The sequence below is a fragment of the Pithys albifrons genome, chromosome 19 (assembly GCF_047495875.1).
Source record: "Pithys albifrons albifrons isolate INPA30051 chromosome 19, PitAlb_v1, whole genome shotgun sequence".
Taxonomy (NCBI): domain Eukaryota; kingdom Metazoa; phylum Chordata; class Aves; order Passeriformes; family Thamnophilidae; genus Pithys; species Pithys albifrons.
Genome location: NC_092476.1, coordinates 8398717 through 8415653, shown reverse-complemented (window position 1 = coordinate 8415653; position 16937 = coordinate 8398717). Strand labels below are relative to the sequence as shown.

The 16937-nt window shown below is 49.0% G+C and overlaps 1 protein-coding gene across 3 annotated transcripts in view; it reads left to right on the top strand.

Annotated features, from left to right (window-relative positions):
- Positions 1–16937, top strand: part of SEPTIN9 (septin 9) — a 146638-nt gene that overhangs the window by 10748 nt on the left and 118953 nt on the right. The window contains exon 1 of one of the 3 annotated variants that reach the window (XM_071573394.1): positions 1253–1986. The exons of 1 other annotated variant lie outside the window; for it this stretch is intronic. In XM_071573394.1, the coding sequence (XP_071429495.1) occupies positions 1965–1986 (22 nt within the window). In that variant the 5' untranslated portion in view covers positions 1253–1964. Of the gene's footprint in view, positions 1–1252; positions 1987–16937 lie in introns of those variants that run through there. One more of the 3 variants, XM_071573398.1, reaches the window with a different exon arrangement.

The window sequence follows — 16937 nt, the reverse complement described above, 5'->3', positions numbered from 1 at the left end:
GCTCCACAATTTGCTGCTTGTGTTTGTGCAGTGGAGCTGATCAGATGGCTGTGTCCCAGCCGTGGTTCCAAACATGCTGCTCACAACATGCTGCTCACTGGTTGGCTCCACGATGATGGCACAGGCACCCTTTGCACAGGTAATCACACACAAATACAGAACCAGACACTGAATTGCACACACCTGTGTAATTGCACACTGAAATGAGGCACGTGCTCATATCTCTAAGTGACAAGAAGGGAAAGCTGCCTTTTGAACTTCTGTAAGATGTACCTGTGAGTGCTGAGTACTAAGTCTTGCTCATCAGAGAGGTGCAGGCAGGAGCAGAGTAAGAGGGATCAGTGACCAGGAGCGGGTTCTGTCCTGACTTTGCCCTTACTTGGTGTATGAGGTGGGGCAAGTCACTGTGCTATTGTTTCTCCTCCAGGAATCGTGACTAATGATTTCAAAAGCAACTGTGGAAAGAGTAATATATCATTACTGTGGCCTTAGACGTGTGCTTGATTAAGCAACAAAGCTTTGGTGGTTCAAAAGATTTACTGATGAAAGTTTTCTTAATGACAAGAGTTTTTTGTGAACATTTCCCCACTGGAGACTGCAGTGTTATCAGGTGATCCAGCATTGTCATGCAGTAGTGGGTAGAGCTGATGTTGCTACAAATCTGGGAATGTGTGAGTGCTCCTCAGCTGCTCCAGTGCAAAGCCTGGCTGCTTAGCACTGAATCCCCCACTGACTTCAGACAGCTCTTCCAGTTTTGCTCTAAAGCCTGAGACACTCAGACAATCTTTTTTTTTCCAGATCTATTACAGAGAAGATAATGTGTGGTTTGAGAAACAGTAAGAAATGCTGATAGTACTGTATCCTCTTAATCCAGCTCATCTAGAGCCTCTCTCTGTTCCCATGCAGTGCCAGCATTAGGGCTGGGGGGTCAGAGCACTTTTTATTTCCTAAAACCAAGCAGAAAGCCCTTGCTATGAAAACCATGCCTTTGAGGTGGTGGAAAGTTCTCAAGTGAACAGGACTTGGCTCTGCACCTTTGTATGTAGGTGGCTTACCTGAGGGTTGTGGAAATCTTTGCAGGGAACAGCCTGGTCCTTCCTCCATCAGTTTAGGCTCCTGCACTTCCCTGTGCCCTTGGAGCAAATTAAGACTAGCTATGACTTTCTTCCTGTCTGTGTTCGTAATGCCCCCGGCTGATTGCATTTGCGTAATTAATTGCCCAACCTGTGTCTCGCTGGGGAGCGATGAGGAGCAGCATGTCACCCGCCTGGCACACCAGGAATGGCAAAACGGAGCCTCTGCCCACGGCTGGGGCGATGCCCGGGGAGCTGGTTATGGGGTGCGTGGCTCTGCTCCCTCTCAGCAGTCAGTGAGTGCTCGCACACCGCTGTCCCCGCGGTGTGGGGCTGCACCAGCGTCCTGCTCGGCTTACAGCCCTAACCGAGCCCTGCTGGTGTGTCTTTGGAGGGAAAGAGACGCTCACACGGGTCAGCAGCGCACTTTGAACTGGAGGCTGGAAAGCCGCGCTGACCTGAGCCGCCCCGGTAGCCAAGGGCTGAATCAAATCCATGGGGTGCGCCGGGCTGGAGGCGTGAAATTCCATCCCTTCCTTTTGCTGCACCGGCTGAATACACCGGGATTTCCAGGGTTGGGAGTTGGCGGGGATAAACCGCGGGGATTATTTGTTTTGCGAGGGTCTAAGGTGCAGGCGCTGCAGAGGCTGAGCCCTGCTCTACCCCTGCCTGTGCCAGGAGAGTTGGAACAGCCCACAACCCCTTCGGAAAGGTGTGTGCTAATAACTGGGAGCGCTGGGCTGCCCCTTGAGTGGAGGCACGCGTGCGGATGCGGTGGCGGTGCCCGCGTCCCCTCCCCGTCCCTGCCCACAAACGGATCGTGGCACCGCGGGCAGCGCTCAGCCCAGCCGGCCTCGCTCCTGCTCCCATGTCACAGCTCGGAGCGGCGGCATGAAGAAATCCTCGTATTCAGGTGAGCCTCCCTCCCCTCCCACCTCTCTCCCTTTGTATCTGTGCTGGGAAAAGAAAAAGATTTAAGAAAACCCAACAGTACAACTTGCCCAAGCCCTTCTCCCTCCAAGCTCTCTGCAGGACGAGCAGCTGTTTCACGGTGTATAAACAAACCCTCTGAATCAGTGGAAAAGGCTTAAAAAGCAAAGCAAATGCAGGGAGGCAGCTTGTTCCAGGCAGAAGCTGGCACTGGTGGCAAGGAGCTCGTTGTTAGAAGGCACCTGTGCCAGCACAGAGTGAGATCCGGTGCGGAGCCACAGTGTGAAATCGGAACAGGGCAGCGGTGGGGTGTGTGACATCCTCTGCACTGGGAGCTGGAGGGCTTTCCAAACAGAGAGTGCAAGAGCTGCGATCCCCTAATGCTGCAGGACTCTCCTCTCCCCAATCCCCATCCTGGCTTTCCCAGCCTTGCCCTGTGGGGTGAGGGCATTGTGCCTTCTGTTCATGTAGGCTCCTTCTTCCCTGGCTGAGAGGAGTGAGCAACCCTGACTGGTGTCATTGCTCAGAGCAGTCTGTGAAATCCTGCCAGTAGCCCCAAGAAGTGGCTGGTGCACAACAGAGTGGACATATCTTCTGCTGAAGGTCCACTGCTCACCCTGTAAAGCTCAGGTGCCTCTGGCAGTTCCTCCAGCTGCAGGACTTTGCTCTGCAGCTGATTTCTGCTTGGCTCCAGCCACCAGCCCATGACTGTGCTCTGTAAGCCAAGTTGTGCCCTGGCTTTGCCCTGGCCACTCTGGGGATGTGGTGTCAGTGTGCCACCTGCTTCCTAATGCCCTGAGCCACAGGTCTGGCCACTCTATGGTGCTGGGCTGCGAGTCACTAGAGCCACATCCTGGCCAACAGGACTCTGCCTAAACTCATGAACCACAGGAGCTGGGGGTTTGTTTTCACTCAAAAGACTCCCTCTGTGGTGCTGCTGCCTGCTTATTGTTAAAATTAATTACTAATGTTTCTCTCTTGCACACTTTTCTTCTCTCATTAGTGTTGCTAAATGGGCTGCCAGGGAGGTTTTATTATGGCTTTTATGCTGGGAACCTGAGAAAGCCTGAGCATGGTTATTAGCATGTTGTAATGGATTAAACTGGGTATTAATGGTTGTGTATGTGTGTAGGAAAACATATTATTTGTTTTGGCCACCTGAGGGGCAGATGGTGGCTGGAGCAGAGAGGAGCAGTGCAAGAACAGGTCTGGAGATAACTGGCTGTCATATGAAAATTAGCTGTCAGTAGAGTGACCTGCTATCGTGACTCCTTGGAGATGAGGCCAGCTGGTCCTTAGTTGCTTTGCTTGCTTTGGATGGTTGTGCTGGAATGGAACTGGGGGCCCTGCAAAGCCCTTGGTGTGTGTCTGGTTGGTGCCCAAATCCTGCTTCCCTTGTAGCTGAGGTTGGCTCACATCTGGCCTGTACCTTTAATTCAGAGGGACTGTGGTTGTACTTTAGAAACACTGCTTTGAGATTTCCCTGGGTACAGTGCAGCTATTTAAATAAAAAGAACAGAAGAATTGCAACGCTCAGAATACGCTACACAGAAGCAAAAGAATAATTGCCCTTCTCACAAACACCTCCCTCCCTGCAGGAAGCTCAGGCAGCTCTGGTTTGCAAAGGCTTCACTTTTGGTGATTCATGAGGCAGAAGGTGCTGGATGGAGGCCACCTTGGAGAGCTGCCACCTCCGTGTGGGGTGGAGCCAACTCTCCTTGGCCCGTCTATCTGGTGAGGTCACAGATCAGGGCACAGCAATGGTCACTCGCTTTGGGGGATTTCATTGGGAATCCAGATTGCTTCTCCAAGACAAAAGATGTACAGGGTGTTTCAGAGCCTCTGGGCTTTCTGCTGTCAGAGAAACTTGGTGAGCTGACAAAGTGACTTCTCAGCTGCAAATGCTGTTGCTGACAGCCCCTGACAGGCTGGAAACACAGTGCCTGGTGGAGAAACTCCTAAAAATTATGACCCAGGGAAAAATAGCATCTTCTAAATGCTTTGAGGGTAGGGAGCATCCCTCCTTGGCCTCCTTTGCCCTTCTCCAGTTTATTCTGGATCTGTTTGGTGGACTGGATCCCACTGAACTCAGCTGGAGGATCTCGCTTGACTTCACAGGGCTGAAGCTGCAACTCCGTTCTCCTCTGTGATCACGGTGAGGCTGCTGTAGTGCTCCCTTGTTATCAGGCTTCTCCCCACCCCAGGCAAGATTTACCTTCTCTGAAGTGCTTCAGGAGAAATCATTACCCATCTGCTGTGACTTCTGAGCACAGGCCACATAGGTGGGGTTGGCATGAGTTTACCTTTGGATGCATCACCTCTTACGGGCAGAGAGGCTCAGACCTTTGTGCTGTAGCTGCAGGCACGTGTGGCTCAGCCTGGCAGTGCTTTTTGTTCCTGGAATTGTGGCAGCAGCAGGAGGAGGAGGGGGAGAGCATGAAACAGGGATTTTGCACAGTGAGTTAAAAATGAGCAATAACTCCTATTGAAGCCAGCTCTTACATGCTTGCCTGGGGGGTGTCTGTTATTCCAGATGCTAAAGGCAAAGTTGTCCTGGAATACTATTTTTTAAGGATTTTTTGGTTGTCATTTTCCATTACTCAAGCCTAACTGCATTGCCAAAGAAGCAATAGACAGGATTTGTGATAAATGACACGATGATTTATAGGTATTTTCAAGGATGGTGCAAGTGGTTTTGGCCACGGACAGTTTCAGGTTTATGTAAGATGTTGGCACACACTGAAATAGGGATCACTGGAATTACAGTACCTCCAGAAGGATCCGTAGTGGTTACGTGTCACCCACCCTTACCTGAACTGCAGACTCCTAATTTATGGCTTAGGCACTTAGGGGGAAATAACTCCTCATATATGAGCTAAAGCTATAGGAAAAAACATCAGAAATAACAGTGAGAACTGTGATTCCATCATTGTATGAGGATTTGGGAACAATTTTTTTCCAATATCGTGACTTGTAAAATGATTCCCCATAAAAGATGGGCAATAGAATATAAGTGAAATTGGAATTGCTGGTGCTGTCTGGAGAATTTGTGGCTGCCTCATCTCTGGAAGTGTTCAAGGCCAGGTTGGATGGGGCTCTGAGTAACCTGATCTAGTGGAAGGTGTCCCTCCCCAAGGCAGGGGGTTGGAATTAGATGGTCTTTGAGATCCCTTCCACCCCAAACCATTCTGAGATTCTATCTAGGCTGAGAAGCTGTGAGGAAAGAGCCCTGTCCTCTGATGTATGTTTGTAGTGTCCCAGGGCCCCCTTCTGTCCCAGACCCACAGCGTTGCCCTGGAGCCAACATCTCATGGCCCCTTGGGGATACTGGGTACCTGTATCTCTGGTCCAAGGAGTTACAGATGTTGGGGGTAAACTGGGTTTGTACCCCACCAAAGGGTTCCTGTGTGTGCCCCAGCACATCCAATGAGTGAAGCAAAGCAAGTGAGCTCTTGCTGGGGTGAGCAAGGGCTGTGATGAGCAGCTTGCTGTGACAGCACAGGGACACCCTGCAGTGCTGCTCATCTGGCAGCGAGTGAAGTTCACCAGAGCTCGGTGAAGCAGCAGTGGATGGACTTGGCCACCTCTCAGTAACCCTCAAGGGCTGTGACTGGACCAGGGCTGTCTGTGGAGAGGCCTCAGTCCTTCTCTGGCTGCAGCTGATCTGAGGTGGGTTGGAAAAATTGAGACTGGACCTTTTTCAGGCTGATAGTGAGAGACTGGTGTGATTCCCTCATTGACTTTTAACCTCCCTGCCATCAAAGCTTTTGGGTGGAGCAGAGATGACCTTGTGTCTTCAGAGCCCATTGTTCACTCCTGAACCAGACCCCATCTCCCATCATTGAACTGGCACTGTCTGTGTCTGAGCTGTGGAAAAATGAACAGTTGTTCAGACTGGGGGGGTTTATTATTATTTTTTATGTAGTTCACTGGCCAAACTGCAGTATAAAGGAAAAAATAGTGCTTGGATCCAACAAAAACATTAATTTAATTTTAGATTGTCATTTGGAACAGAAATTTGAAATGGCTTGTTTTGAAACATAAAAAGAAAAATAAAAAAGCCATTGTTTTTCAGCTCAAACTCTCAGCCAGTTCTTACTCCCCAAAACCTGTATTGCTGGGCCAAAAAGATATCACAAAAGAAAAGAAAATAGGTTGTAGAGTGAGGATTTGCAAGAAGCTGGTCCTCAGTCTGTGGCTGTTCAAACCTGTTGCTCAAATCCTGAATTCAATGCAAGAAAAAAAGGGAGTTGGATCAAAAAAAAACGGGGAGTTGGGTCCAACTTTCAACCCTTTTTTTGGGTCCAGCTTCCCCTTGGCAACAAGCAATGTCTCCACTGGCTCAGGAGGATGACCCGTCCCATGGCCCCATTTCCACCTGTTATCTCTGTGACACAGCCCTGCCTGTGCCTGATGTGCTGAAGCACATTCATGGGCTCTCTGTTGCACGTTTTAGCCACCGTGTATTGAGACCAAAGGACTTTGTGGTTTTGCAGCAACAACCTGGTTTATGATGAGGTGCAGCAGCCCCAGTAACAGCTGTGCAGGGCTCCTGCAAATAGACAGTGTAGGCAGGAAAGACACCAGCCCTTGGGAAGGCTTTTGCAGAAGTGCAGGAGCAGAAAGTATCCACTGCATTCAGGAGTGACAGGGTATCCATTCCATTCTGTGTCCTCACTGCTTGGTGGGACAGAGCTACCACCAGAGTCACAGGTGGAGGAGCAACCACTCTGCTGGTTACTGACCTTCTGGTTGTTTTTATTAGAAGTGTCTGTGCTTGGTGGTTGTTTTCTTTACAACTGGTTCCTGTTTTCACCTTGTTCAGAGGGTGCCATTTCAGCTCTTTGCTGCCATCCTTTCCTGCCTCCTCCCTCTGCCTTGAGCTTCCTTCCCTTCCCATTGGTGGCAGAGCTGAGCTGAAGCATCAATAAAATCTGTAGAAGTGGCGGGCATGTGAAAGGGAAGAAAAAGTGAGGAGAGCATTTTGGAGCCTATAGAGGGAATAGGAAGGATGGTGGTGCTGGCAGTGCCATCATAGTGTGAGCTGCCCCAAGAACTCCAGTCTGTGGCCTGAGGCTGTGGAAGGTTTTTGTGGTATGGGTTTGTGTTGGTGTGGTGTTACCTTGTGTTACTGAAATCACAGGAAGGAAAACAAGGACTACAAAATGAGTTTGTTTCTTGATAATCCAAGAACAGCAGGAGGCTGGTGCACAGACAAAGGGCTTTGCATTATTTTCAGGATGCTGAAAGCTCTGCAGGTTGGCTTAGTCAGCTGCCAGGAATGATCTGTATCATTCAGATCCATGTGAACGCTGGTTGATACCGAAAGTCCATGGCCCCTCATCTTTTCTTTAAGCTCCCATAGAAATAAAATGCTGTTCCTGCATGGCAAACACTTGCTCAGTGTTTGAACAACTGCATCTCCAACTAGTCCATACCTGTCCCTTACATTTTTTAACCTGTGAAGAGCAGCCATGGTGCCTGCTCACATTGTGTCTGGTGGGTTTTCTTTCCCAATCCCTTTCATTTATTTATTTTTTTACCACTTACCTATCTCATTGTGCTGTTCCCTGCTCTGCCCCTGCCTGAGTCACTTCCCCCGTTGCTGCACACTTGGTTGGACTTGCCCTTTGGTGTTCCCACTGGCTGCTGCCTTGGGATGGTTGAGCTGCAGCAGCATTCAGAGATGCTCAGAGGGAGGGGGTACTTTTGTCCACAGTGCTGTGGGGATGCAGGTAAAACCAGGCATGTCCTTCCTGTCCCATCTCTGAATTTCCTGATGACTGGTGTGTGATGAGTGGCAAAGGCAAAGGCCACATGAGCAGGGCAGTGTCACAGACTGAGCTCCTAAACCAGTGCCATAACCAAGAGCAGCATCATCCAGGTCTGCACTATGTGGTTAACACCTAAAAACCTTTAACAATTCTTCTGATGGCTTTTAAAATGAAAAAGTTACATTCTTTATAAAATTTGATTTCTAATGTACCTGTCCTTTCTTGTGGTAGTAAAGCCTGTAATTTTCTTGAGTGCTGTGGGTATTGGAGTCACTGTTAGATGAAAGCACCTTGATCCTCAGACAGACTGTTCTCAGCTGCCTTCAGGGCCCCACAGTCTGATTCTGTGTCATAGCAGATATCGAAAGTTGTTGATTGCAGTTGGCATCAGTCCTGGCAGACTTGCCTCAGTGCTTCCCTGCTGTAAAAACTGAGGTGGGACCATGAGAAGTCCAATCAAAAGACACAATTGTTTTATTTTACACACTTGCTGACAGAATAGATTGCTGTAAATGTAAATGCAATGTGCCATCACATGTTTCTGGTGGCTCGTGATGATTGATGAACCTTGGTTATGAAAAAACTCTCCTATAGCAGCATCATGCTGTGCTGGGGTGGCCAGATCAGCATGATGGGTTTGGTTGGGTGTTCTGCTGTTGCCAGGCTTGGTGGTGTGTGTGGGCAGTGGTAGAGCTTTGCTCCAGGTAGAAAAACATCCCAACATCTGTTAGAAAATAGTTTGGAGAGGCAAGGAAATCCAGCCTGTGGAGAAAAACAAGTAAGAAACCTCAACACGCAGACATGTGTAGAACATAATGAAAAGCTCAGTCGGGGTGCAGTGGGGTGGTGATCTGCTTCCCCAAAACATCCATTCTCTTCTCATGCCCACCTGGGGTGGTGAGCAAGGAGAAGTGCTGGCATGTGGAATGGGGAGATGCTGCAGGGAATAACTCCCTGCCTGCCCACTGCTGCAGGGACATCCCTCCCCAGAGCAGCGCTCGCTGACAGTGAGTGGAATCCTCTGTGCAAGGCCAACCTGTACCTCTTAGACAAGGAGTGTTTCAGGTTTTGCAGCATAAGGTGTGATCCAAGTCCAGGGAAAGGGCTGTGGAAGAGGAGAGGGCTTTGTACTGCTGAAATTTGTGGAGATTTAACCTGTCAGGGAGCTTAAAAAAGCAACCAGAGGTGTCTCACAGGAGAGAGTGAGACTCACCTGACCCTCAGGGTGATGCCAGCTGGCCATGCCAGTGTGTTTATCATCACACCAAGGTGTGCCCCTTCCTGCCTGGCCCTGGTATCCTCAGGAAAAGCAGCTGTGCTTGTGAAGCCCTCATTCCCTACGGAATTTGCATGCTGCAAGAGATGGTGTGGTGGGAGAGGTGCAACAGTCACTGGTGAGTCAGTCAGTTCCCACATTGGTCTGCAATGACTTAGTGGTGACAAGGACAGCTCAAGTCACCCTTTAAAGGGTTTGAGAGTGTGATTTGTTGCTGCCTGGGAATCTGCTTCCTGCAGGCTCGTTCATTGCTCAGGTGAGCCTTCACAGGGCTCAGAGGGATTCAGACATGCCTAGAGCAGAGAGTGGCATCTATGTGGGATGGCACCAGAGGCTGGAAAAGGAAAATTTTTGTCCATGGCTGTCACATTTGTGAGAAGAGCAGACTGTGCTGGGCATGAAGGGGCCTGTTGGGAAGTTCTTGCCCGAGCTTCAGCATGGATCATTGCACTGCAGCACTCCAAAGCACAATATAAGTGACTTCCATGACCTGAACTTTTCATTTCAGGTTCAATTCTGACACCCAGAGCTTGTAACTGTTCCCTCCACTTCCCTTAAACACTGTGCTGCCTTCAATGCTCCCAGGTCAAGCAGATGGAAGTTAAACTGGAGGGTTGACTGCAAGCTGGAACTAGCAGCAAAAGAGGTTTTTTTCTTTCCTTTGTCCATGCCAGATGAGTATTATTTACAGGAAACACTTTGTACAGCTTTGAGATTTGTTTAGAAAAGGAGTGTAGGGGAGGAGACAGCTAAAGGCAGAATGGAAATTAAAAAGGTCATGGTAATACTCAAGAAAATCCATAATTTCCTGATGTGGGAGTATTGCTATTCTGGGGACTGAGGGAATAATGGAGCTTGGAGTCCAGCTCCCAGGGGAGAGAGTGCTTGCTGAGGGATGGACTTGGCTCCCTTTGGGAAGGGAAGAGCTTGGCACCCAGCAACCCTCCCTGAGGCCTCATGGGGCTGAGCCCAGAGCAGCTGCTGGGGACACACAGAGGGTCCCTGACACTCAGTTGTTCCCTCAGCTCATCCGGAGTCACGTCCAGAGCAGGCTGGGGGGGCGATGCCAGGGAATCTCTGAGGCCTGAGGAGGGAGCTGCTGTCCTGATCCTCGAGAGAGCCCCTGGGGACATGTTTGCTTTGGTTTGATGTTCTCCAGGGAAATGGGATAAATATGCCTATAGCTTTGTGTAATGGACAGAATAAACAAAGGAAACAAGGACAAGATGCCCTCAGCCATTGCTGCTGAGCTGTGCAATGACTCAGGGCTGAGCTGGAAGTGCCTGGGCACGTACGTGGAAAAGTTGCTGAGAAGAATAACAGATCTTGGAGCATTACAAGTCAGGACAAGGGACTTGCATATGGGAGGTGGCAAGGAGGTTGTTCAATGAGTTAAGCAGGCTGGAAGCTCCGTTTTCCTGCAGGAGAGGCACAGTCTGGGCTGCAGAACAGTGTCACCCACCACTCCAGCTGCTGGGAGTTCCCAGGTCTGTGATGGGGGGTCAGCCACCAGCTCCCTGCAGATGCTTTGCTCTCCTCATTTTCAACTTCCAGCTTCCTTCCAAGATGAATTTCCAATTAACTTTCTAAACTTAAATGCAAAATCTAGATAAATTTCAAATCGTAGGAATGAGGAACATAGTGCTTTGCCCACATAGAATTTAATTTGAAGCACTGAAAGTTGATGATGTTGCCAGTCCAGTCCTGAAATGCTGTAATCCTTCTTGTCCTCTGCTTTGCTTTGGGGAAGGTTTTCAACCTCTCTGATTTTTTGTGATTTTTCAGTGTTCTGGTGATCAAAGGAGGCACATGTGCTGCATTGCCCTTATCTAAAGTCAGTTGCTAGAAACACCATGAAATCCTTAAATTCAGATCTTTCTAATGTGCCCTTGCAGCCTGGTCAAAAAAGAAAAAAAATAAACCCATCAGGATTTTTTTCCTCTTTGTCCTCCTGCCTTCACATGTTTGAGAGCACGTTTCATTATATGGATTATAATACTGAGAAATGTAAGTTTGAGCTGTGCCCAAGCTGAATCAAAACCACCACACCACAGGATTTCCAGTGCCTTTTTTATTACCTTTTTTTTAAGCAGGTAAATTATGACTCTGAGCTGTTGAGTATTTACTGAATAGCTCAGACACAGCCTGAAGGACTGACATTACTGCAGCTAATTGCCCTTTGACGTTAATTGTCATTCAGCTCCATCTGCATCTGTAAACGCTTTCCCAAATTGCTGTTCTGACAAGTGAGATGCCTCAGTTGTCAGTCCCACATCAGAGCACAGAAAGGCTGTCGGTGCTGTGGCTTGTTGGGGCTGTCATGGCTTGGGTGGTCTCCCCATCCTGCTTGGCAGCTGGAGCAAGAGGCTGTGAGTTATTTCCCGGAGTGGGTTTTTGTCAGATAAACCTCCCAGCAGTGATGTGAAATAGTCTGACAGCTGATTCCTGCAGTTGGGAACAATGAGTTAATCTGGGGAAGGATGAGCTCAGCCCTTGAGAGTTTGATCCATCTGGGGATGTTTCAGACCTTCCTCTGTGGCAGAGGTGCTCTGTATGGTCCTTCACAGACCAGCCACTCTCCAGGAAATCAGCATCACGTGTTAATGTTTTAAAACATACTTCAGGCCTTTTGGGCAGTGCACATTGTGGAGAGAGGGGAGGAAGAGGAGGATGTCTGTGGTTGTGTGGTTTTTTTGTGTTTGTTTTTGTGAAGTTTTAGAGATCATCATGGGAAAAGTAGAAGTCCTGTGCTTGAGCCTTGGTGGAGAGGGAATAGTAAAAATATGTATCATAATATGTGTCTGGATTAATGTTCAGATCTTACTGAGCCTTTTCTGTCATTTGTGCCCTAAATACAAGTATGGAAATCCCTGGGAATGGAAAAGAGCCAGAAAGCCTCCCCTGTCAATGTGCTGTGTGCTTATTATTGCAGGTTTTTGCATTAAACTCTTTCATAGGCTGTGCCTCTTTCTTGGTGGATGATTTCTGGGCTGCTGTTGGCAGAGGAGAAAGGTTAGTGGACACTGGGAAACAAGGAGCTGGAAGGTCAGTACAGGGCACAGTCACACAGCTTCTGACAAACTATGAGCAAAACCTGACCTTAGTTCTGAGTAAAAATACAGTGTCCTCATTCCTAGCCCTGGGGAGATGTTTCTGTGTCCAGAGCCACTCCATCTGATGGACAGGCTGCTACTGAGGGGCATACAGGGCTGGGAAGTGTTTGCTGCTGGTCAGGTGTGCACAGGAGCGTGGGTCAGTGGATGGGAAAACAGAAGCTGTTCTGGCAGAGTTGTACACAGGTATCAATGAGTATTGGCTTTGCTCCTATTTCCTCATCCTCCCCTCCTCTCTGCTGCCTGTGGGCTGCCCAAACAGGTGCTGGGCAGTGCCTTTACCCAGGACTGTTCATGCTCTCCTGCTTTCCATCTGGAGATGACCTTGTTTGAATTTCTAGGAGAGCACGAAGCTTGCCTGGGTGGGTTTATTTGCATTTCTCTCTGAGCAAATACTTGGCTGTCACGTGGAGTTGGAGCAGGTGGCATGTGGCACCTTGTCCCATTCCAAGGTACTCACAGATTCAAGGCAAAATCATGGATTATGCACCCAGCCTGGAGGACCTCTGGTTGACCCTGGTGGGAGGAGGATGTTGGAGTGTTTCCATGAGGCTGTGCCGCTCCCTGGGCACTTGCAGGGCTGCAGGATGGGGTGGGCTGAAGCAGATGTGAGGGAGTGAAGGGAGCAGGGTGTGTGGGCAGCCTGCCTGACTTCTTTCATGTAGCTGGTCTGTCCTGGATGATTACACAGGAGGGAAATGTAAGGGGATGGCAGAACCTCAGATAGATGAGCTGGGTAAGTGCAAACAAACCCTTGGACTGGAGCTGCTCTACCTGGCACCTGGAGGCTCTGCACACTGGGGGTCCAGTGCACAGCCTTAGGGGTTTGCAATGGGAACAGCTGTAACTGAGGTTGTCTCCTGGGGCTGGGCCTGGATGCTACTGCCCATCTCATTTCCACAGCTCTGATGGTCTGCCTTCCACACCTCAGTCTGCAGGAAGCCACATCTCACCCTCTGCAAGCACCTGCCTGGAGTGCTTCCACCCTAAGCTGTTCCTCTAGCTGATGATGATACAGCCTGGTAGTTCAGCTCCTGTGGGATATGAATCTTTTATAGGAACCTCCTGCAACTACTGACTTGAGTTTGGTGTGTAAATTGGGACTTTGTGCTGGTCCTTGCTGGGTCACACTGCATCCTATTCAAGTTTGTTGTCCATTTCCAGTAATCAGGATTAATTTGAATTTTAATATTCTCTAAAATTTCATCTCCACTTGGGATCATCTTCATCTTTAATAACCTCTTTCCCATTTCTGATGGTTAATGCATGATGTGTCCTTAAGTCAAAACACAGCTGGGAGGTCAGGCTTTGGATTAAAATTTGCCTTGACACTGTCCCTCAGAACACCCTGGAAGCATCCCAGCCCTGTTGCCTGTAGATTATGGCCAAAATAAGACTATAAACCAAGTAGAGACCTTTGCTTTGGGGGCTTAACAGCCTCCTCTTCTTTTCAATTTGTGTCATTGTAATCTTTGCAAGATTAAGCACTTGTTTCAGCTGCAGGGTTTTTCTAATTTCACTTTCTTGTGGAACAAACTGATGGTGACAGATGCCCAAGAGGCCTGGAGGTCAGTGATTTCATTATTCACAGGAAATTTAGTGCATGAAGGGGACAGTTCCTTCTGGAGAGGGACATGGCTGTTACCTTCTCTTGGAGCATGGATCTGTCTGGCAGTGGCCTTGGTCTGTGCTTGTATCAGCCTGAAGAGGGACTTTGGGCTCCTCTATGGGATTCAGTTTGTGGGTAAATGTGGCTCTTTCACCTGTGAAAGAGATATGGGTATACCACTTTATTGTCAGGGAAACAGCTGCAAAGGAACAAGCTGCTTCGTTGGATTTTGTGTCCAGGTTGGGGCATAATCAGGTACTCTGACTTCTTCTCCTTGTCTGATGGTGCAGATAACCAAAGTGCTTCTTATTCTGGCAGCTGTCTTTGACACTGATCTTACAGCTAAGAGAGAGCTAATATCCTGAGTTACAGAGGACAAAAAGCAAGGCAGAATTTAATTTTGCCTGAGTAGAGCCATCTAAAAGTGGCTCTGAATCAGAGCTGGTCCCTGCAGCCCCACTCCAGCCAGGGGCTGCCAGATGAATCACCCTTTTTTCCACCTCCATCTGGGGGTGGGCTGACTCACTGCTGCAGAGCCCTTCTCCTGTTGACCATAGTGGGTGGTTGGGACACCTGTGCAGACAGTTGGGTGGTGCCCCAAGGCTTTCAGGTATCTGGTGGAGTGAGGAGTCCCACCCCTTGGAGATCTCTGGTTATGATCCTAGGCAGTGGGCATCCTTCCTTCAGGCACTATAGCAGGTGCCTGCCAGCTTGCAGCAGTGTGGTGACTGCTTGGTGTGCCAGCTGTTTCCAAAAGGAGTGGCAGCAGCATCTCTCCTGTAGCTGGGGCTGCTTCCCCTGACCCGCTCAGGACTCAACTGGTTGAGGAGCAGTTGGGTCATGCTAAGGACAGGCACCATCACAGATCTGAAGTCTCAGAAATGATAAATATATTTAGCCTGTACCAGTGAACATTCTTTAGCTCCAAAACTGCTCACAGAGAGGTGGTTTTGTGGAGAGGAAGAGGGGTGCCCGCAGGATGCTTGCTGAGACAACACAGAAGCATTTTCTACTCATGATCTCAGCCTCTGGAGATAAGGCTGGAATTCTGACACCCCCCAGAGCATCATCCTCCCTTGGCCCCGTGTCAGTCCTGCAGCTCTGGACAGGGGAGGGAGTTTCCTGCCTGGGTGATGTCCTGCCAAGGATATGAAGGGTTGAGGTAGGTTTGGGCAGGAGTAACACATCCCCTCTGCACAAGAGGTGTTGGAGTCCTCTGACTGCACAGGGTGCCATTTGGGAATGCTCAGCTCATGTAATGAGCTCTAACGGTGATGTCGAGGTCACTAGAAGTGACCTGAGCTTTCAGACAGGGAAAAACCTTTCAGATCTGGCTGGCAGCAGCCTGTGTGTGCACTGGGGCCAGGTCACTCACTGTGTGGTTCATTTCTTATGGCATAAGGTGCATGTTCCAAAGCTTCACCCTGTTGGGATCCCCTGTTCGTGCTGCGCTTGGCACAGCTCAGGCTCTCGGCAGTGCCAGGGTCAGTGCACGGAGGTTTGGGTTACTCAACAGTAGCAGCCACTGCCTTTTTTGTGGCAAGGATTTGCATAGTGGAGCCTGAACATCTGTGTGGTTGGGGTGAGTGACTCGAGGGAGGGGTTCTGGGTGGGCCCCAGAGCTCCACTGCCTGGCTCCGTTACACCGAGCGTGCCATGTTCCACGTACAAAGCTGCCATTCAGCCACACCGACAGAATAGGCTTTGTGTGTCCTTGTGTGAGCCCTCTTTATAGAGAGAAAGGCTTCCTCAGAGGCTGCAGGCACTGCTTCATGACATGGAATGGTTTCCACCTGTGCCAGGAGTGATTTCACTCTGCCTTTTGCCAGGGCTGAGCTGTTTGGTGGTGCCAGGTGCTTTGCTTTTACCTTCCTGGCAGCTGGAGAAACCCATTAGAGAAACAAGTTGCATTAGGACTGGTTGGTACCTGGAGACAAGTGTGTATAATCATGGAGTAGCACAAGAGATGGTTCTTACATCTGGGTTTTATTTAAATAAACCTAATCTTGATTTTCCTGCTGCCCTGCTTGTAGGGCTGACTGTTGCAAACTATGGTTTGGCAGAAAGGTGTTTAGTTTAGAATAATTTTTTCTTAGAATCATAAAATATCCTGAGTTGGAAGGGATCCATAGGATCACTGAAATCCAGCTCCTGGTCCTGCACAGAGCAGCCCCAAAAATCCCACAATGTGCCTGAAAGCATTGACCAAACACTCCCTGAGCTCCATCAGCCTTGGGGCTGTGCCCACTGCCCTAGGGAGCCTGTTCAGTGCCTGAACACCCTGTGGGGGAAGAACCTTTTCCTGAGATCCAGCCTAAACCTCTCCTGACACAGCTTTATGCTGTTCCCTTAGGTCCTGCCACTGGTCACCAGAGAGAAAAAAATCAGTGCCCACCCTTTATCCCCTACAAATATCTTAAAGGATAACCCAACAAGATATGGGCACTTCTGTATTGATTCTACATCTTGTTTTTATGTGAACTTAGTGCTTTTGTACTGGGTGCCTTGCTCTTCTGGTGTGCAGCAGCAGGACACAGCAAATATATTCTGGGGCACAGCAGGGGCAGTGGGGTCTTGTGAGAAACTGATCCTTATGTTAAATGCCTTTACATGAGAGAGGAGCACACAGGAAATTCAGTTTTGCTCTAGGCTGACCCCTCACAGGTAGAGCCTTAAAGCCACTTGTGTAGCTTGTTTTGGTTCCATGGGTGGGTTTTCTGTGGGTGTCTAACCTGGAGATGAAAGAGGAACTCAAAGAGATAGATGGAGTTATACTGCAGCTTGTAAAGGCACTTTTGCAAACTCTGGTGTAAGCTGATCTGCAGCATTAGGCACTCAAATATGTCCTAAAATTTGGCTGAAGTTCTCTTCTGTTCCAACTTCCTTTCTACAGCCACTATTAAATATAATTGTAAGATATGAGGGGAAAACACCAAAGAATGTTACTAGCTGATGAAGCTGGGTTGCCTCAGCTACTTCTGAGGTAGAATTAATAGGAGAAAACCCTCAATTTTGTGAGTCCAGGGCTTCATTGTCATCTCAAATTGTAACTTCCCTCCTGTTTAAGGACAGTGGACATTACCTCAGGGATCTATAGATAGTGCCTGAGTCATTCTTTATGGTACAGCTAAAATGTAAGAACATTAAATGATATATCCCTCC